This window comes from Lontra canadensis, unplaced genomic scaffold (assembly GCF_010015895.1).
Source record: "Lontra canadensis isolate GAN:19392208 unplaced genomic scaffold, GSC_riverotter_1.0 scaffold83, whole genome shotgun sequence".
Lineage (NCBI taxonomy): Eukaryota > Metazoa > Chordata > Mammalia > Carnivora > Mustelidae > Lontra > Lontra canadensis.
Window position 1 is genome coordinate 5028687 of NW_022631077.1, and position 21791 is coordinate 5050477.

The following is a 21791-nucleotide window of genomic DNA, read 5'->3' on the forward strand; positions in this document are numbered from 1 at the left end:
GCAAACTCCTTAAGGTCAGAGCCCACCTCCCATCTACTTTGTTATCCTCCTGGTACCACTGAGCTTGCCAGTTGCACTGGTTTGAATTTTTTCCTCTAGAAGAAAGGTGATATTCACAGTTAATTCATGAAAGTCTCCACATAACTAAAATTCCTCCCAAAGAAGAAAACTGTATCTTCTATCAAAAAGGGAGAGAAACCGGGCGCCTGGGTGGCTCAGTGGTTAAAGCCTCTGCCTTCGGCTCAGGTCATGATCCCAGGGTCCTGGGATCGAGCCCCACATCGGGCTCTCTGCTCAGTGCAGAGCCTGCTTCTCTCTCTCTCTCTCTGCCTTCTTCTCTGCCTACTTGTGTTCTCTGTCTGTCAAATAAATAAATAAAATCTTTAAAAAAAAAAAAAAGGGAGAGAAACCATTCAGATCATTGCCACTGTGCTGTTTTGGTTAAAAAAAGAGAATCCAGCCGAAGATGGAGGGTATTTCCTTTGGAACTACCCTTTTCTGAACATCCTCTATAAGGAGATCCTGGCCGGTAAATTCTTGCCTAAGCAGAGAAGAAACAAGGTGCTGGCCATGGAGGCCCAGACTGTTAGTTTTCTTTTGCCAGTTCTGTGTGGCACAGCCAATTTTTAATCTTATCAAAAGAAAAATCTTAAAAAACTAAAACGAAATACCCATGATAATTGTTTACATTGATGCTTACTCGAAATTTATAGCCTTAGACCCTGTCCATCTAGAACACGTGTTACTCCAAAGCAGATACCGGATGGAGAGGCAGGCGTATCGTGGGGTACCTGTTAGTGTATGTGGGAGTAGTCTGTTTTGGGGAAGCTGCCCTTTGTCCTCCTTTTGACATTTTCAAGGACCCTTGCCCCGTCCCAAGGGACACTGTGAGGTGGTGGAGTCAGAAGGCCTAATCCCAAGTCATCCCTGCTCAACACGACTCTGTGACCTCAGATATGTCCCTGGTCTTCTGTCACCTTCAGTTTTCACATTTGTAAAGTGGGAATTATAACACGTCCCACTTCATCACGGGATTATTGTGATGGTCCGATGAGCTAGTACACACAAATGCGATACGTCAGCTGTAAACCATCCGGAGTAAGTGTGTGATAGGATGACCCAGCTATGGAAATAGCAGTTAGAATTATCATTAACTCACGGCCGACAGGGTGAGTCTTCAATACTCAGTCCTGAGTGCACACTGGGGGCTGCCCAGTGGGAGATGCCAGCCTCAGAGTAGACACGGGTCTTTGGGATTTACTAGGTGGGCTTTACCAAAAGAATTAATCTGGGTCCTAGAAAAAATCTGGTTCCTAGAATTCCATGGATTTTTTAGAAACTTGATTCCTTGAAAATGACAAGGAGTGGCAATGAATTGGCCACATTTTAGCCTCCTTTGTGTCATTTTGTTATTTTTTAAGCTACAGCCTCGGCTTCCAGGTAATATGAACTAGAAGGAATAAATAGTGTTTAATACTCCTTAAGGGAGACCTGTGAAGACCCACCCCGGCCCCACCCCCATCACCATCATCCTTTCTCAGAAGCAAAGTTGTATAATCTGAAAAACCTGACATTCCATATTGAGGGTTTATTGTAAGGTAGTAAAACCAGATTTTATATCTCGTTTATTCCTACAACTTCTGATGTGCTTCCAAAAATGGTATTAAGGCAGCAGCTGAGGAAATTTTATGAGATAATGAAGCAGAACAGTTACTGAAAGCCATCTGCTCAGTTGTTTACAAACTTGCTCCAATACTTCAGAGGCAGTGGTGGGGTACGTGTCTGAACTTCACAAGCTGCACGAGGTAGGACTAAATGAAGTGCGCCTGGGCTGGGCCGCGCTCGGTCCCTCTCCGTGCAGCACGAGCGGTTGCCAGGCAGGCCTGTTGGAAGCCAGCAGAAAGCACCACACAGAGGTGATTATGTGCCACCATCTGTCACGCTTCAAGCCTACCATACAGCATGGCTAATCAGCCTTGGCAGGATGATGGATGAACAGCAGCAGCTGCCAAAAGCCACTGTTGGCAAACAGTCCTGAAGTTAAGAACTTTTCCCCCCTCTGTCTTCCTCTCCAGGGTCCTGCTGCGTGTCCGCATGCTGTACTACCTAAGACAAGAAGTTATAGGAGACCAGGCGGATAAGATTCTAGAGGGTGCTGACTCAAGGTTAGTGCAAGTGCACGCCACTCCATACCTCCCTGTAGTGACCCGGGCAGCCCGAAGACCTGCCGAGTGTGTTCCGGAACCTTCCTGAACCATCAGTGGCGTATCTTCTAGTTTGCACCTGGAATGGGATTTTCACCCTGTGAGCGCGGGGATGCGGAGGGAATCAGGGGAAAGCGTGTTCGCGTGTCCGTGTTCCATGGAAAAGGTGGGAACTACGTTCCTGGCGTTCTGACATTTAACATGGGACCCTGTGTGATGAAGTCCACTTCTGGCTATGGTAGAAAGCGACTGGCTCACACCCTTCCCTTCAGCCTTCGCTCAGTGCCCCCCAGGATGCTCGGATGCGTGTTGCGGGAGGGGGCACGTGAGCCTGCGCATCCTGTCTGTGGTTACTGGGGATTCTTCCTGTAACGTGAGCGTGTGTTCTGAATACCGTGTGACTGGTGTCTTTGTAGTGAAGCTGACGTGTGGATCCCTGAGCCCTTCCATGCTGAAGTCCCCACAGACTGGTGGGATAAGGAAGCAGATAAGTCCCTCCTCATTGGAGTGTTCAAACACGGTAAGTGATGTTTCCGTCTGACCACATCTCGACTGTGGGGCTTCGTTGTCAGCGCTCTTTCCATCCTCTTTTCCAAAGTCATAATATTAATGAGGATAGTTCCAGAGGACTCTTGGCTTCTACCATTTTCCTGTACTAAAAATCTAATATGAACTGTAAATATCAGATGCTGTTTTTGAATGTTTGTTGAGTATTTGAGAAGAAAACATTTCTTTCTTGGCTGTAAATAAAACCAAAACCATATTTGTTTTAATAATAGCCAAGTTGTCCTATAGCTCTCCCTAAACTTTACTTCTAACGTGGCTCCCCTTGCTGGCTCTGCCAACCCGTGTCAGAGTGGACGGTGGGCTTAACCTCTGCTATTAATCTGTACAAGTGCCTCCTGGGCTTTGTTCCAAGCAATATTTCACAAATGTCAGTGCTGAGAACTCACGGCTCCCCTGAGTGGATGCAGCCTTGTTAACTTTGAAAGGCTGGGGATGCAGAACTGGCATGATATATACAGTGAGCGATTCCTGATTATAATCCCAATTCTCTGGAGGTCGCGGAGGTATTCTCAGCAGCCCGGCCTGACTAAAGGGGAGAATGATGGCTTATAAAACCTTTCATGATTACAGTTTGGCTTGCGGCTCTGCAGCAGTTAGGAGCGGTGTGTTGTAGTACACATCCTAATTGAATTGTGCTGTTCTGCCTACTACTGCAGCCGTGTTTTGTGAGCTCAGCCTCAAAATCATTTTCCCGCAGTGCACTGTTGGGATCTGCCATTTTCCATCTAGTCAACTTGGGCAGTCAAAAAGCAAATTGCGGTTTGAAAACCATAGAGGGAACAGTGTCATCTTACTGACATGCATCGTCCTAAACCTAATAAGACAGGTTCGCTGGCCTTACGTAGACGGGGATTTTCAGCCAGTGGCTCGACTTTCCTGCAGGACTGTAGCCGCTCTTGGGAGGACGGGGTGGGCGCAGCGTGGCCCGCAGAGGTCATGAAGGAGCATGAGGAAGCCTTTTAAATGTCCCGCAAAATTAGCTCTTGGGGAAAATAGGGTCGGAAATCTTCCCAGGCGTCTTGCAGTTAGTTTGAACCTGTTTCTCTGTTCATGTTCGTGGTCATTCGCATACCCACCCCGAACTATAAGTTGACGCCCTCCCCCCAAATCTGCCCCGTCATGAGCATTCTCTGGAGTGGTTTACTGAAAGAAGGGCTCCTAAGTGGTCGTCTTGGTTGAGAGCTGAGCCTGGTGTATTGTGGCAGTGCTGTGATTTTGTGAGTGACGGCCCTTTTGCTGTTTCTGTGCGTGTCCTCTGTGGGCTGCTGGGGATGGCACAGGCTACGAGAAGTACAACTCCATGCGAGCTGACCCCGCGCTGTGCTTCCTGGAACGAGTTGGTATGCCTGATGCCAAGGCCATAGCTGCCGAGCAAAGAGGAACAGACATGCTAGCAGATGGTGGTGACGGGTAAGAAGGACATTTAAAGATTGTAATAAACTTTATGTCAGTGTCACATCTATTGGCAGGGTTCAGTCCTTACACTGCGCTGTGCACTCCACTGATCTGATTTTAACTTCGGTGATGTTTCCCAGAGTAGTCTGTTTATGTATCATAATGATTATTTAAACGCAGTATATCATCTAGATCATCTGAAACTTGTTTATTTTTTCCAAGTGATGACACTTCCGCCCACCCACCTGCCCCTTACCCCGTGACTGCGCGATTTAAATACTGATTGGGTTGCCTTTGATGTCAAACCCAGAATTAAAAGTAGCATCAGGCAGAGGATTAGTTGTTCCCAAGCACCCCCCAGCCCCCCAGTCTCTTGCTTATCTGTGCAATTTAAACTCTTTTTTTTTAACAATTTTAACGCAGGGGAGAATTTGATAGAGAAGATGAGGACCCAGAATATAAACCAACCAGGACGCCATTCAAGGATGAAATAGATGTAAGAACTTGAGTATACTGACTTTTACAGCACCATTAAAATATCATATGCCCATATAAGACTTGTTAAACTTTATAGATAATGGCCGTTTCTTTGAAAGGTAATGCAAAATGAAGTCCCAAATTAAAATAATCCTGTTTCTTGCTTTGCTTTCAAGGAATTTGCAAATTCTCCTCCAGAAGATAAAGAGGAATCCATGGAAATTCGCACCACAGGTAAGGCTCCATAAAAAACCCAAAGAGCAGAGCAAATGTGTGCTGTACACACATTATTCATGGACCTGCGCTTTTGCTCCTTTATGACAATGGTATCTTAAAATATCATTTTTTTCTCTACTGACTCATCCCTTTTGTGAACAATTTTAATTCTTGTTTATTGTGGGTTTTTCATTACATTGACTTTCTTTGATGAAAGAACTACTTTTGGGATTAAGATAATTTGTATATATTTATATACCAGTTAGTGGAAACTTTTAAGCGTCTTCAGAAATGTATCTCGGAGTAGGGCATTTGCTAGGTATCTGAAATATTGCAGGTTTATAGAATGGTACCTTTTGCCTAATGTCAGATAATTAGCTACCAATTACGTGATTATGTTTTAGGTTCAAGATTATTATTCTAAGTACATTACAGGAGAGCACCCTTATATTGTAGTTTGTGGCATAAAGTATGTTTCTTTACGTAAAACTGATAAGTAAATTTGCTTCTCCCCCCTAAAGAGTTAAAAAAGAAAACAGTTGGTAAGTTTCATACTAATATTATTCTTTATTTATATTTTAAACATGAGAGCACTGAGATGCCCTTCCCCACACTGTCATTTGAATGTTAATGAGTCATCTTGTTTTGATGGAAAATCCTGTGTATTGCAAGATTACAGCTACACATTTCAGAAATCTTTTTTTCCACTTCCCCAGGCAAGCCCAGCGAGAGTACTGCTGAGTTAGGCCAACTCTACTGGCCCAGCACCTCAACCCTGACTACCCGTCTGCGCCGGCTCATTACTGCCTATCAGCGCAGCTATAAAAGGCAACAAATGAGGCAGGAGGCTCTAATGAAGACTGACCGGCGGAGGCGACGGCCCCGGGAGGAAGTGAGAGCGCTAGAAGCGGAAAGGGAAGCTATAATATCTGAGAAACGACAAAAGTGAGTTTCTTCAGCGTTTTACTCAGCTCCTAGGATGGGCCTCTTTTTTCTATCCTCAGCCGGCCGGAGGCCGGAATCACTTCCCAGACGGTGATCAGAGAAGGTCTCAGTACATGAAAGCACTCTGTCTTCTCACCCCCAAAATAGGTCCCGTGCACTGAGTTCAGGGGAAAAGAGGAAAAGAATGAATAAGCTTTAAGCCTGTGTACGCAAGTAGGGTTCAAGCTAATGTCTCCTTGCTCATAGGTGGACGAGAAGAGAAGAGGCTGATTTTTACCGCGTGGTATCTACTTTTGGAGTTATTTTTGACCCCATGAAACAGCAGTTTGACTGGAACCAGTTCCGAGCCTTTGCCAGACTTGACAAAAAGTCTGATGAGAGTTTGGAGAAATACTTCAGTTGTTTTGTGGCCATGTGTAGGCGAGTGTGTCGAATGCCCGCCAAGCCAGACGATGGTAGGTTCTCTTCGTAACACAAGTTCTCTATAGTAAAAGGCCCGCCCACTACAGTGAAAAATAGAGCGTGAGCAGCTTAAAGCATACTTAGGGTTTTTCCAAGTGAATACCGTTGTTTTCATGTTACAGAACCCCCTGACCTCTCCTCCATGATCGAGCCGATCACAGAAGAGCGCGCCTCCCGAACTCTCTACCGCATCGAGCTGCTGCGGAAGATCCGCGAGCAGGTTCTTCACCACCCTCAGCTGGGGGAGAGGCTGAAGCTCTGCCAGCCGAGTGTGGATTTGCCCGAGTGGTGGGAATGTGGGAGGCACGACCGAGACCTGCTGGTTGGCGCTGCGAAGCACGGGGTCAGTCGGACGGATTACCACATCCTCAACGACCCCGAGTTATCTTTCTTGGATGCGCACAAAAACTTTGCTCAGAACAGAGGGGCAGGGAGCATGTCCTCCCTGACCCCACTGGCCATCGGATTTGGCCAGACTTCTGCCGTCCTCTCATCTGCTCACGTTCAGGAAGAGAAGGCGACCGGACAGAGTGAAGGCAAAGTGGAGGAGTCTGGAAGCGCAGCTGCCCAAGAGAAAGCCGAGGGGAAGGAGGAGGAGGAAGAGACGGACGGCGGGGAGAAGGACAGTAAGCAGGGATGCGAGGCCGAGGCCAGCTCTGTAAAAAGTGAACTGAAAGGAATGGAGGTCAGTGCGGATACAGGGCCCAAGTCTATTTCAGAAAAAGGTTCTGAAGAGGACGAGGAAGAAAAGCTGGAGGATGATGATAAGTCAGAGGAATCTTCCCAGCCTGAAGGTAATGCTGCGCCATCCAGGCCCCCTCCCCATTCCACTGCGGCAGCTGTGACAGGCCGTGTTTCCCTGTCACATGACAGGGGCTCTTGTTTATTTTTTAAGAGTAATTAGTGTACATTTTCTTCTGTGGATAGGTGACTTCAGGTTGTGCTTAGGTGTATGTGTTGCTCCCGTGCCGCACGTGAACGTGGAATTTCGAACAACTTAAGCTCTCTGACGAGTGTTATGGGCATGGAACAATTTCTGGATTAAGAATAGGAGTTAACTTGGGATGCCTGGGTGGCTCAGTCGGTTAAGCGTCTGCCTTCGGCCCAGGTCAAGATCCCAGGGTTGTGGGATGGAGTCCCACATTGGGCTCCTTGTCCAGCAGGGAACCTGCTTCTCCCTCTGCCCCTCTGCGCCTCCCCCCTGCTCGTGTGCCTTCTCTCTCTCTCTCTCTCTGACAAGTAAATAAAATCTTTAAAAAAGCCCAACAGAATAATAGGGGTTAACTTAAAAAAGAAAAACAGATAGTGGTTAACTTTATAGTAGCAGTGTATTGAGAATTCCAAATGATTTTAATTTGGACAATTTAATGTGAAAGAGAAGAGTCATTCACTGAATAAAGTACTGGTAATTATTTTTAAACAAATGATGCTTAATTTTAGTTTTAAATCGGAAGTAAAGGTAGAAGCAGAATCTGAAAATGACTGGTTTTCTTTGTAAGTCGCGGTTAGGCTGCTGTTCCCGACACACAGTAAAGATAGAGCCTCTGTTGTACTGTTGTGCTGGAGCTGAGGCTCCGTACTCCGGCCGGTCGTCAGCCCCCTCTCCTGTGTGGAGGGACGTTGTGCGGAGGGGCTCTTGAGCCAGAGACTTGGTTGTCATTCCGCCTCCTCCGAGATGTACGTGCTCAACATCCGATAACTAGTGATGTCACCTACCTAAGCCTGTCTGCTTCTTCATCCGTAAAATGAGAATAACAGCGTCTGTATCAAGGGGCCATCACCAGCTTTAAACAACAAGACTGTAAGATGCCGAATGCCATCCTAGCCGTATAGTAGGTTCTCAGTAAAATGGAGCTGATTGGTATTCAGATTTTTACCATGTCCTCTCTAAACTTCTTTTCCCTGGTTGTGAGTAATGTATATTAATTGATTTCTCAGCAGGAGCTGTCTCTAGAGGGAAGAATTTTGATGAGGAAAGCAATGCTTCCATGAGCACCGCTAGGGATGAAACCCGAGACGGGTTCTACATGGAGGACGGAGACCCTTCAGTAGCCCAGCTCCTTCATGAGAGAACATTTGCCTTCTCATTTTGGCCTAAGGTTGGTGGGTTTCTTGTTATTTTTGTTTTGTGGACCAAAAAAGAGTGTGGGGGATAGGAAATCATTCTAGTTCAATTTTCAAGTAATTTTAAGGTCAACTCTGACACTGTATGAAGACTGGATTTTTCCTCATGTTTTAAAATCTGTGCATTTCTTTTGTAATAATAGGATAGGAAAGGTGAAATGAAGGACAGATAAGAAGTAGAATGCTTTGTATGGATCTTTGGCTCTTTGAGGTCTTTCAGGTTGGCCATCACATTGTCTGGGATAGTGTGTGGATTGTTGTTTCCATAGACACATCTTTTAGCAAAATGAAATGTGTGAGCTCGCTCTTTCTTTCGCTCTCTTTCTTTTTTAGTTTATTTCTATTGTGGTAAAAACCACATAACATGAAATTTAACCAATTTTCAGTATATAGTTTTGTAGTTTTAGATACGTTCGTATTGTTGTAAAGCAGATCTCCAGAACTTTCTTCGTCTAGCATGACTCAAACTTTATACTTATTGGACAACTCCTCTCCTCTCCCTTCCGCCTCTGGCAACCATTTCTCTACTTTCTGTTTCTGTGAATTTGACTACTGTAGATACGTCATCATGTATGTGGAATCCTGCAATATTTGCCCTTTTGGGACTCCTTTATTTCACTTATTTTTACCTTGTCGTCAAGGTTTATCTGTATGGTAGTATATAGCAGGATTTCCTTCCTTTTTAAGACAGAATAATAGTCCATTGTATGTATATATCACATTTTCCTTATCCACTCATCTGTCGTTGGGACATTTGGGTTCCTTCCCCGCCTTGGCTTATTATAGTGCTTATGTGGACATGAGTGTAGTAACATCTCTTTGAGACCCTGCTTTCAGTTCTTTTGGATATATTACCAGAAGTGCAATTGCTGGGTCACATGGTGATTCTGTTTTTTAAATTTTTTTGAGTAGCCTCCATACCGTTTCCTATAGCAGCAATTACACCACTTACAGCACAAGAGAAAATGTGGGGACTTTTTAAAATGTGTGTTTTAATGTTTTTAAATCCCAAACAGAGCTTCCAGATTTAAGACATCTCCATAGGTTTGGAAACCTGTAGTCTTCCTAACGTGGGAGAGGGTAGGCTAGGGACCCATTTGCTCCAGTACATTACAAGATAATTCCAAATGTAGTTATCTGTAACCAAAAGCAAAATGGAAATTACTTTTTTGGCTAACTAGCGTAATTTTATAATAAATCCCTATGTAATTTGGGTCTGCTTTTCAGGGTGGGGACATAACCATCCTAATCACCGTAACAGGGCTGTCTGGTTCAAAACAAGCAGCACAAAAACAAGCTTCAGTTGACTTGTCCTGGGGCTGCTCTTCCACAGTGTGCAGAGTGTACTCTCAAAGACATTTTTCCTCCCTGTACCCTGTTAGGCTGATCTCCCTCATTGAGTACAGAAGGGAGTTTCCCAGATCAGTCAAAAGGTCTATCGTAGCCGACACTTTTAATCTATGGAATCTGGGCCTAAGAGCTGTAATTAGAAATTTTTAATGTACACGCTTCAATGAAATTTGAAGTGATAATAGGTGGGGACTGCAAATTGACATTCATTAGGTGTTCCTAGGTTAGTGCCCGTTTCGTAATGCTGAACTTTATTAATAGTGACGCTAATGATGTCCCACTTCCTGGGACAGACTGCGATCCAGCCCGTGGATTTGTAGCACCGGAGCGTCCAGAAGCTAGATGCAGGGCTCCATTGTTGTTTGCTGGTGTTCGCCAACAGTGCTCTCGCTTGAATAAAAGTTACTTTTGAAGTATTTTAGAGGTGGCTATGTGATGTTTCCTAGTTTCTGTGCTCCAGCGCTCAAATTTTAAAAAGACTGAGTTTTCTGTGTTGGGGCCCCCTTCAGGACCTTCCACCAGAGCAGAGCAGGTTTTGCAGATTCTGGTTACTCGGTCACTTGTTTCTTTGTTTTCTTTTTACCTTTTGCCCGTGGATTGACTTTTAAACCTCTTATGTGCTTTAGCATCTTAATGGAAATATTTATCTGGTAATTTTCACCACGTCTTCATTACAACATCGTGTGACTTTCCTTCTCCCTCCAGGACCGAGTAATGATAAACCGATTAGACAACATCTGTGAAGCAGTGCTGAAAGGCAAATGGCCAGTAAACAGGCGCCAGATGTTTGATTTCCAGGGCCTCATCCCTGGTTACACGCCACCCACCATGGACAGCCCCCTGCAGAAGAGGAGCTTTGCTGAGCTCTCCATGGTCGGCCAAGCTAGCATCAGTGGCAGCGAGGACCTCACGACTTCCCCTCAGTTGTCCAAGGTGTGTTTGTTTCGCCGCCTAAAGGCGAGCTGTCCAACTCTGGGGGCTCGCGGCTCACTGGTCCTCCCCGGAGTTAAGATGGCTGCCCTTACCTTAGCTCTCTTCAGCAGTTACGAATAGTTAATTCCTGAGGCTTCTATTTCTTTCTTTCTGAAATCCAGCCTGTGTATAGCAGATACAGTTTGGGCTCATTATTTTGTTGGAATTTTTCAATAGGAAGACGCCCTAAACCTCTCCGTCCCTCGCCAGCGGAGGAGGAGGAGGAGAAAAATTGAGATCGAGGCCGAAAGAGCTGCTAAGCGGCGGAACCTCATGGAGATGGTTGCCCAGCTGCGGGGGTCTCAGGTGGTCTCAGAAAATGGACAAGAAAAAGTTGTGGATTTATCAAAGGCCTCAAGAGAGGCAGCAAGCTCTACCTCAAATTTTTCATCTCTTACTTCAAAGTTTATCTTGCCTAATGTCTCGACACCGGTGTCTGATGCCTTTAAGACTCAAATGGAGCTGCTCCAGGCAGGCCTGTCACGCACACCCACGAGGCATCTGCTTAATGGCTCCCTGGTGGATGGAGAGCCTCCTGTGAAGAGGAGGCGGGGAAGGAGGAAAAACGTGGAGGGTCTTGATCTGCTTTTCATGAGCCACAAACGGACGTCATTGAGTGCAGTAAGTTCAGGAGCTCCCTCTCATTGCATATGCCCACAGTGGCAGCCAGAGTCCTGCCATTCTGACGACGCCGGCCTGGGCTCCGCTCAGTGATTAAAGCTGGCTTCTTGCACTAAAGAAATAGGATCACAATGTACAGTCATAGTTTTGAGCTGAAAAATTGTGTTGAGCATTGATACAGATCACTCGGCCTGAACCAAATGTAGCTTGAGGATTTATTCCTCCCAAGATCCTAATATATTGATTACTCTCGGAAGACTAGCCCAAAACAAAAAACGTGTTCTTCTGAGCCTGTAATTGTTATCTCTGAATTCCTGAGGCGGAAAAAGCTTCTGCTCTTAGAAATAATGTTGTTTGGAGCCTGGCATTTATTAGATTAGTATAAATATTTAGTTTCAGACTTAAGATTTGTGTTCATATACAAAGCTAATGATCGCTAATTCTCCTACCTCCGTGAGTATAGCTGTTCTATAAAATCTCAGCTGAATAAAGATCTGTGCTAGTTTAGGTTTGTATAAAATGTATGTGCCAATGGATTTTGACATTTTTTTCTTAATTCAAAGGACATGAGTGCAGTGCAATCAAAAGAACTCTCTTCCCTAATCTTCTTCAACCATGCTGCCTAAAAATGCACTGCCCACATAAGGATGAGGGTTTACCCCCTGAGAACCTGCTTACGTGTGCTCCCTTTCTAAAAGATGCGTTAGTACTGGGTATCCTAAGCCTTATTGATTTGGAACCCGAATCAGCCTAACGGTGCTGGAGCTTGTTTGTGTGTGAGCCGCCGGCATTCCAGGAACACTGGGCCTGTTCCCTGCGGATCACAGTTTGCGAAGCGGTGAAATTTGAAACTGAGAGGAGGGCGATGTTTGTTTCAGCATTTTTTACTTTTTCCATCCCTCTTCTTACTGCTTCTGTGCTATTTCTTGAAACCTCCAGAAAGTTTAATGACTTAAGTAAGGGTAGTAAAAGCATGGTTGAGGTAAAGTTTAGAAATGACAAAATTGTACTCACTGGAATTTGCCCTCTGGTGGGGTCTGAGGGAAACAGAAGTGTCTAGGTAATTAAAAGTTAATTTTCAGGATTCGTTACCATGCACCAAATTGTAATAATGTTTCTTTTTTGTGGAGCATATGATTCCTTTTAGAATCTTATAAAAATACACCTTGTAATGGGTCAGCTGTGACTGCTTATTCTGTAAGTTAAAAATGCGGTTCCTAGGTGTGTGGTCCCCAGCGTTGTACCACTAGTGATTAATTAGCCTCTACACTTGAATCCACCAGAACACATCAAACCACTTTGATAGATTTTGTTCCCTGAAATTCCTTTCTCCATAAGCATCAACAAGTTAGTGAGTTTCTGCATCTCATGCCTTTGTTCACTCTTGGGTTTCATATTTGAATCCCAGCACAAAGCTGTTTGTGGTTCAGGCATCAGGAATTAACAGTGTGAGCCAGGCGCTGTGTTCCGGTTGTAACTACAGATCCTGTATCAAACTGCAGACTGATTTTACTCATTTGACACATTTTAAGTCCTCCTAAAGAACGTACTGATGTTTCTCTTTTTCTAAAGTCACATGAGCTACCCAGCCCAAAACTCCTAGTAGAGGTTAGAGGACATATTTTTAAGTTTTTGTTCATTTTACTGTCAGATGTTAGAACTTGGGGATTACTCAGTGGGCATTGTGGGTGGTTGTGTGCGTACACATACAGTACAAGGTAAATGCCGATTAATCTATAGATAAACAGTAGTGAAGAGGTGTAAAGGTCAGCAGAGTTACTTGTATGGGCTGGGACAAGTCCTAAAATCTTGTATTATGTCAGAACTCAGACTGGAGACCGTTTTGCATTGCCAGGAAAAAGTAAGGGCACAGTCATCATACTGTGGCAATACATTGGGAACATGGTGGAGATGGTTCTTTTGGGTCCTGGCCCCACCCCCACCCCCCAAGGACAGGGATGTGAAGAATAAGGGTCTAACAAGAGCTTGCCCTGGAGAGCTCAGTGTTGAAGTTGAGTGACAGATAAATAGTGACGTCCCATAGCTGGGAGGCATGCCTGGAATACTTCGGGAGCCCAAAGGAAGAATGGGAATGGAGGGAAGAGAATATGGGGAGACACAGATCAGGAAGTTGCCTTAGACATGGCCATACTTTGGTTAAGTTTTGAAGATTGTATAGGAGTTGGTCCTTTGAAAAGAGGTGTAGCAGGGAGAATGTATGCAAAGGGACAGAAGACAGAGAGAGACTTCCACGTTTGCTGAACTGAAAGTCATTGGCAGCCCGGGAATCTGATGAGGAGATGAGGTTTGACAGTAGTGGGCTCGGACACAAGGTACGATGTAAATCGGGGAGGGCCTCAATTGCTATCTAAAGGACTTGGGTTTTATCCTGAAGGTGAGGGGGATTCAATTATCAAAAGCGTTTACACAGTTGATTTGGTTTTGACCTAGGAAGAGTGCATTTTAGAAACCTGACTCCGAAGTAGCAGTGAGGAAGTCAGAGTCAAGAAGGGTGGGAGTAGGATCGGGGAGACCGTTTAGAACACTGCAGTGACGTGGGGCAGGGGCGGCGATGAAGAAGGCCTGAATCGAAGTCAGAGCCATGGGAATGGACAGATGGGCTGCCATAAAAGAAGTCTGGTGGTTGGAGTAACAGTGTGCGGACCGCCGGCTGGACTTCAGATAGACGTGGTATTTTCAGGGTTGCCACACGGACCTGCCACAAAACGTTATAGCCAATAAGATTGTATGGTTCAGAGAATGCTGTGTACAGGTTGGCTGTGGGAACATTCCTTTAATTATAACTTCTTGGGGCACCCGGGTGGCTCAGTCAGTTAAGTGCCCGACTCTTAATTAAGGTTCAGATCATGATCTCAGGGTCCTGAGACTGAGGCCCCATGCTAAGCTCTGTGGTCAGGAGAAAATCTACTTGAGATTCTCCTTCTCCCCATAAACCCCTCCACTCGCACTTGCTTTCACTCTAAATAAAAATAAATTTTAAAAAAGCTGGGGGAGGCGGGGCAGGGCGCCTGGGTGGCTCAATTGATTAAGCGTTTGCCTTCGGCTCAGGTCATGATCCCAGAGTTCTGGGATCGAGCCCCACATCAGGCTCCCTGCTTGTACGCACACGTACTCTCTCTTTCAAATAAATAAATAAGCAAGTAAATATGATTTCTTTAATGAGGTTATCCCGAGAGCCCCAAGAGAGTTTGAGAGGGTACCTTCCATGCATGTCCAGCTCAGACTACGCTGCCCATGGCCTAGTGGCTTGCTTAAGGTTTCAGATATGGAGCATTGATGGACTGTGAATTTCCTACTTAATTACCAGTTCTACAGTGTGGAGAATGATATTAAAGTTTCATCTTCTAATTTAATAGCTGTTCCAAAACTGAGATTGTTTCAACTAACTCTTTTCCCTTTTTGGCCCAAGATCCATTATGCTAGGATAGTGTTTTCTTGAGGTAAGAGATCAGGCATTTTTGGAATCTTTCTTCATATGAGAAGAATTGAGACCCCTGTCAACTTTCTGCAGGAGGATGCTGAGGTGACCAAAGCTTTCGAAGAAGATATAGAGACCCCACCTACAAGAAACATTCCTTCTCCTGGACAGCTGGACCCAGACACACGGATCCCTGTGATAAATCTTGAAGACGGGAGTAGGCTGGTGGGGGAGGACGCTCCTAAAAATAAGGACTTAGTTGAATGGCTGAAGCTGCATCCTTCTTACACTGTTGATATGCCAAGTTACGTACCAGTAAGTACCCCAGAGTTCAGTCGGGAGGAGTCCTGCGTGGACCGCCCTCGCAGCTCTTCTGCATGACGCAGAGGAGATCCCTGGTCCCTCCGCCTTTTGCTTAAATGTCTTCTTACCGCGAACGTTTTCCAGTTTCTGCCACTGTGTATTTTACGTTTGAGAAACTAGCTTCAGAGCTGATGGGCAGCTTTGTAGTTTGTTGAAGACGCCTGTTTTGCACTTTCTTTCCTTTCTCCTTCCACCAAATAAACATGATGTCTTTGGTTATTCTTTCCATCACCGGGTTTCCAGGTGGTCTCATCGGGGGGATGACAGTCATGAATGCACTCTTCACTGGTCTCCAGACTAGGTCTGAGCAGCACAGAATACTGTGAAGCTTGTTACTTGTAGAAATTCGACGAGCTAATACAGCCAAGACTTCATTAGCTTCTTTTTTTTTTAAACAACTCCTACTTATGTCTTACGTTAAACGGTATCTGTAGATGATTCCATCCTGTAAACTGCTTACTAGCTGGCAATGCAAATCTTTTATTCCCTGTATACCTAGTGACTTTTTTTTTTTTTTTAAGTGTAGGGGGGTCTCTGGGGGGGCTCTGCCTTTGGCTCAGGTCATGATCCCAGGGTTCTGGGATCGAGCCCAGAGTAGGGCTCCCTGCTCAGTGGGGAGTGTGCTTCTCCCCCTCTCTCTGCCACTCCCCTTGCTTGTGCTCACTCTCTTTCTCTCTGTCAAATAAATAAAAATCTTAAAAAAAAAAAAAGAACCAAAACTGTAAGTGTAAGATTCAACATTTTATTTTGTTGAGTTCAGCTTTAGTTGAGTCCTTGCCTCTCAGAACATCCCCTCCTGTGTAGGTCTTTTTACCTGTTGCCTCTCAGGTACAGTCTCTCATAGACGGGACATCATCTCTCTTTTTGTCCAAGTCACTGAGTAGAAATTAGTTAGCAAAGGTCCTTGAGAAAGTTTCTTTTAAAAAAACCATGACTTGGGGGTGCCTGGGTGGCTGAATAGTTAAGTATCTGCCTTTGGCTCAGGTCATGATCCCAGGGACTTGGGATCAAGCCCCGTGTTGGGCTCCCTGCTTGGTGGAGAGCCTGCTTCTCCCTCTCCCACTTCCCCTGCTTATGTTCCTTCTCTCGCTGTATCTCTCTCTGTCAGATCATAAATAAAATCTTTTTTAAAAATACCATGACTTGGTTAAAAAAGATATGAACATAAAAATACCATGAGTTGGTTAAGCATTGGAAGAAAAGACTTTAAGCGGGGTTATTGGTAGACCAAAGGAAAAGCAAATACTCAGCTTAGGTGATTGTTGAGTTCCTCAGCATACAAAGAGAAAAATAGTTTTTCCTTTTAAAGAAAAGTATGGTTTCTAATAACTAAAATGATTGCTGAAACTTCTATAGCTATTAAAAATGGCTTGACTGAGGGTGCCTGGCTGGCTCAGTAGGTAGAACATGTGACTCTTGATCTCTGGGTTATGAGTTCGAGCCCCACGCTGGGTGTGGAGCATACTTGGAAAAAAAAAAAAAAAGAAAGCTGCTTGACTATATTCTCTTTGTCATTTATGCAGGAAAGTAATTACTAAATACATTTTTACTAAATCTGTATTTTGGGTTTGTTTGGGTTTTCTTTTTGCAGAAGAATGCGGATGTGCTGTTTTCCTCATTTCAGAAACCGAAACAGAAACGACATAGATGTCGAAACCCTAATAAATTGGATATAAACACTTTGACAGGAGAAGAAAGGGTGCCTGTTGTCAATAAACGAAATGGAAAGAAGGTGAACGTTTGGGAAAGGGAATTGATCTCCATATGATTTCTTATCCCAGAAAGAAGCATTTTATCCTGACATGTTTTTAAGGAAAAACAATAATGTTTCTTCCAGAATATCTGTATATGATGTGTGTGGATGTGTGTGTGTGTGTGTGTGTGTGTGTGTGTGTGTGTGTGTCGGTGGGGTGGGGAGTGGGGGGGATATATGTGCTTTTAGATCATTTTCCAAATGCCTCTCCCCAGATGGGTGGAGCTATGGCACCTCCAATGAAGGACCTGCCCAGGTGGCTGGAAGAGAACCCTGAGTTTGCAGTTGCCCCAGACTGGACTGAGATAGTGAAGCAGTCTGTAAGTACGCACTGTGTCTCTGTCGGGAGAGGTGTCTGTACAAAACTGTTGTCCTGAGCTTTTCTTTCTTTTTTGTTGACCATCAATTAATTCGATTATAATTTATTCTTAGCTTTAAAGAATTGACATAATACATCCTCATTTCTTGTATCGGTGTATCATTAATCCGAGGTAGATTCATTGGATGGCTCTGATTTTAAAGGATTGTATAGAAATACACGTTCATAGTCTTGAAGGTAAACCTCCTTAAGAGCCCACCTGTGGGATGGACTTCATGGTGGTTGAGATCATTAAGATTAACTATGATTTTTTTTTAATTTTAAAATAAAGAATACAACTTTGCCTAAAATTTTTTTCCACTTCAACTTCTTTTTAAGATTAAATGGTCAATGTCCTGCTTTCTTCTTGTTTATTTTTTTAAGGTATATAGTAATATTTCTTATTTTTCTTTTGTGTGTAGTTCTATCAGTCTTAATACACATACTTTCTTGAACCACCACCACAACCAGAATACAGACCGTTCCACCACCCTCCCCCACCCCATGTTCCCTCATATTACACAGCCCCACTCCCAACCCTGCCCCAGGCCCCCCACCACTGCTGATCTCCATCCAAAGTTTTGTCTTTTTGAGGGTGTCCTATAAGCAGAAGCATGAATTCTGTGACCTTTGTAAGATGACTTCACGTTGAGATTTATCCATGTGGGTTGCACGTATCAGGAGTTTGTCCCTCCAGTGCGTGCGCCTGCCCCTGGGTATGGTAGGCCATCACCCAGAGAAGGACGGCTGGGTGGTTTCCAGACTTGGGCAAATGGGGGTACAGCTGCTAAAAACATTTGTTTTGAGGTGACCGTAGTTTTTGTCTCTCCAGGGTAGATATAGTACGCTGTAATTTCAGTTAATGTTCCCAATGTCTCTGCTCCCTCATGACGTTTTATTATTCCTGGAGTTCTGGATGCTGGTAGCTTGACATCTCCCTCACCGGTAGAGTAGACTTTAACAGTTTTTCTGCAGTCCTACATAATTCAGTGAGTTCACGTAGTGTGGAGAGATAGACTTTTTGCTTTCCTGAGTTCGGCCAGAGCCCTCTTAGAAGGGGAGAAGTCCCTGCCGCCCTTGCATCCAGAGTGTCTGCTATCGGTGCATCAAGAGGGCCCGTCAGGGGATCGCGGTCTCGCCGGCCGCCCTTATAGCCACTGTTTGCCTGTCTGTTTGCTTCAGGGTTTCGTTCCCGAGTCGATGTTTGACCGGCTCCTCACCGGCCCCGTGGTGCGGGGGGAAGGGGCCAGCAGGCGAGGACGGAGGCCCAAGAGCGAGATCGCCAGGGCTGCGGCAGCGGCGGCGGCAGCCTCCACGTCAGGAATCAACCCTCTGCTGGTGAACAGCCTTTTTGCTGGGATGGACCTCACGAGCCTGCAGAACCTGCAGAACCTGCAGTCTCTCCAGCTGGCGGGCCTCATGGGCTTCCCTCCGGGACTGGCCACGGCAGCCGCGGCCGGAGGCGACGCGAAGAACCCCGCGGCCGTGCTGCCGCTGATGCTGCCGGGCATGGCCGGCCTGCCCAACGTGTTCGGCCTGGGCGGGCTGCTCAACAGCCCCCTGCCCGCCGCGGCCGGCAACGCCACGCCGGCGCCGGGCCAGGGGGAGCCGGAGGACAGCGCCTCCCAGGCCGAGGAGAAGGGCACCGAGAACGAGGACGAGAACAAAGACTCCGAGAAAAGCACAGATGCTGTTTCGGCTACTGACTCCGCGAATGGATCTGTTGGTGCTGCTACTGCCCCGGCCGGACTGCCCTCCAACCCGCTCGCCTTCAACCCTTTCCTCCTGTCCACCATGGCGCCAGGCCTCTTCTACCCATCCATGTTTCTACCTCCAGGACTGGGGGGATTGACACTGCCTGGGTTCCCCGCGTTAGCAGGACTCCAGAACGCCGTGGGCTCCGGCGAGGAAAAGGCCCCTGACAAGGCCGAGGGGGCCGCCTTCCAGGAGGAGGAGAACCTGGAAGGCAGCGACGCTGAGGAGAACCTGGACAAGACCGCGGAGTCCTCCGTCTTCGAAGACGAAATAGCACAGGGTGAAGAGCTGGACTCGCTTGACGGGGGGGACGAACTAGAAAACCATGAAAATGATGAATAACCAGTTCCAGTTCAAGTGTTTAAAACTTTTGACAAGTGGTAGTCCTACTGTTTACACTCACAGTTAATGTTCATACCTAGTTTTATAAGCTGTTCTGTAACATAGTGTAGCAAAGAAAAAAAGAAAAAAAAGAGTCCAAGTCATGTTATACAGGTGTGTCAAAAGGTATCTTGGTCATTAAGTATTGTGCAGTGCATTATTTATTATCCCTAGGAGAGATGAAATTTGAGAGGTGATCATGTCTTTTTAAGGAAACTTACATAATGCTCTGCTTTTTTTTTTTTCCTTTTCCTTTTGGTACCATTGGTATTATAATAAAGAGCGATTTGTAACTGAGTGGCACTAATGGAAGGAAGTGCTGCTCAAAGGAAGTATGAAGTTATATATTTAATTTTTTAATTTTAATTTTTTTTTTTTTTTTTTTTTTTTTTTTTTGAAGGTCAAGATGAAATTTCCCATACATATCATACTTGCTCATTGGTTTCCCTTTTGACTGTATGGGGGTTCCCACACTTGCGCATCCACACACATCCATCCACTCTGACAATCTCCACGCTCGTGTGAACGTCTCCGTCCCGAGGCGCAGCAATAATAAGGCAGCTGTTGAATGTGAAGGGTCCCTTTGGAATTTAACCTACTGGGAGGGTTCTTGCCAGACAGAACTACAGTTCCATTGTCTCGTGGTCTTGTGATGCACTGGTATAAACAGAATAAATAGATGAATAAATAAAGAGTGAGAGAAGAGAGAATCAGGTACCTTTTTTAAATTAAAGGACTTTGTTACTTTAGCCACAAAGCTAAAACAGCATTACCTCAGCTCTAAACTAGCCTTGAAGTTTACAGACATGACTTTGTAAATGTACTGTTTTTCTTTGTTGTGATGTCCTTTTATTTTTTTCTTTGAAAACTGCTATCATGTAAGATAAAATGTAAATTACCGCCAACTGTAGTAATGATGCTTTTAATAAAAGTGACCCATGATACGCAGAGATGTAATTAGAGAATGTAGTGTGTAGGGGAACTGCTGTTCACTCTATTTTTTTGTATTCGCAATAGATGCAACTACAGCACTCTGGCCTTTGTACAGTTTCTTGATATAGCCTCTTATGCAAGATTAGCTGTTAGTAATACGCTAAACTGATTGTCTTCAGGCGAGACAGGAAGAGAAACCTTAAATTACCTTCACATAATTCCACTCCAGATATCTGCACAGAACCACACACAAAAACCTCCTATTACTCCCTCAAAAGGGCATCTGAGACTGAGAATACTTTAAAATGTGTGCAGCGTCTGATAATGTGGTACACTAAAGAACAAAAGGGCAAAAGAAAAATGAGGCTTTAATAGGCAGAATATCTAGGTCATTTATCCTTGGTTAATGGGTAGAAAAACACAATGCCGGAGTGTCAGCAAGGGACACAAAGGCACTCTTGGTGTCCTGCGGACCGGTGCTTGATGCCAGAAACTGTGTGGAAAACCCATGTGGAATGAAAAGGGGCCCACTTAAGCCGCCGCGTGCGCACGCGCGCAGCCTGGGGAGCTGCTGATGTGTGCACCCCTTCGCGACCTCTGATATTTGAGGTTAAATATAATTTGAGAGCTACTGTTTTCACCTTTTATGACACCTGACTGAACACAAAGCCGTTATTTCCGTGCAGCTGGAAACAGGAAGGGATGTGGATGGAGTTGTTGTGTGTGTGTCGCCCCCATCCACGCCCTGTACACACACACACACACACACACACACACACACGTAGTCCATCTCTCACTGGATGTGTGGATGTGTTACAAGACATTGTCTGAATTCCTTGTAGGCGCTAACGTTCAGTTAATTTATATCCCAAGATGGAAAATCTACCCATACAACTCTGGAAAGGGAACAACTCGAAGCCTCCATGTTAGAGACCCTCGGGTTGCTTTTCTCCTCCATCGTTACTGTTCTCTCTTGAAAGTTAACAAATGGGTCGTTTGCACCGGAGGGAAAAGTGCCTTTAAGAGACTGTTCTTCTGAAATGGAAGTCTTTGAACATGGGCAGGGGGGCAGGGGGAGGGAGGCTAGATCCACACGAAGTATAGGGAGTTTAAATATTTAAAACAAAGATTTTTTTTTTAAGCCTTCCAAATAAGACGTTACGTAGGGAGAGTATGTTTAATAAAATGAGTCCGAGAAGGGCCTTTTTCTAAGATACTTTATAGTACTGGAAGTTTTCCTATGACCTTGTGTAAATGGAACACACGATGGGACTCTCTGTTAGAAAAGAAAATGCCAAGAGCAAAGGCATTGGTTGCTTGTGGACAGAAGGAGCCCTGAGTTGAGAGATGGGTCACCAGCTGGCTCTGAGTTATCTGGGATTTATTTGTTAACAGGGCTTCAAAGTCATTCACCTTTCCATGTTGGAAAATGCACTTTTTTTACCTTCTAATGGTATCAATTCTTGATGTTAGATT

At 45.1% G+C, this 21791-nt stretch overlaps 1 protein-coding gene across 8 annotated transcripts in view; it reads left to right on the top strand.

The window, feature by feature from the left end:
* The window catches only part of CHD7 (chromodomain helicase DNA binding protein 7), a 187586-nt gene extending 167161 nt beyond the window's left edge, over positions 1 to 20425 (top strand). For 4 of the 8 annotated variants that reach the window (XM_032882619.1, XM_032882614.1, XM_032882618.1 and 1 more), the window contains exons 23-37: positions 2076 to 2165; positions 2621 to 2724; positions 4052 to 4181; positions 4590 to 4662; positions 4820 to 4877; positions 5576 to 5804; positions 6051 to 6259; positions 6389 to 7060; positions 8205 to 8365; positions 10446 to 10673; positions 10890 to 11333; positions 14866 to 15087; positions 16727 to 16867; positions 17104 to 17208; positions 18429 to 20425. In XM_032882619.1, the coding sequence (XP_032738510.1) occupies positions 2076 to 2165; positions 2621 to 2724; positions 4052 to 4181; positions 4590 to 4662; positions 4820 to 4877; positions 5576 to 5804; positions 6051 to 6259; positions 6389 to 7060; positions 8205 to 8365; positions 10446 to 10673; positions 10890 to 11333; positions 14866 to 15087; positions 16727 to 16867; positions 17104 to 17208; positions 18429 to 19343 (3781 nt within the window). In that variant the 3' untranslated portion in view covers positions 19344 to 20425. The remainder of the gene's footprint in view (positions 1 to 2075; positions 2166 to 2620; positions 2725 to 4051; positions 4182 to 4589; positions 4663 to 4819; positions 4878 to 5575; positions 5805 to 6050; positions 6260 to 6388; positions 7061 to 8204; positions 8366 to 10445; positions 10674 to 10889; positions 11334 to 14865; positions 15088 to 16726; positions 16868 to 17103; positions 17209 to 18428) is intronic. The other 4 variants (XM_032882612.1, XM_032882611.1, XM_032882613.1 and 1 more) reach the window with 2 other exon arrangements.
* The last annotated feature ends 1366 nt before the right edge of the window (positions 20426 to 21791 follow it).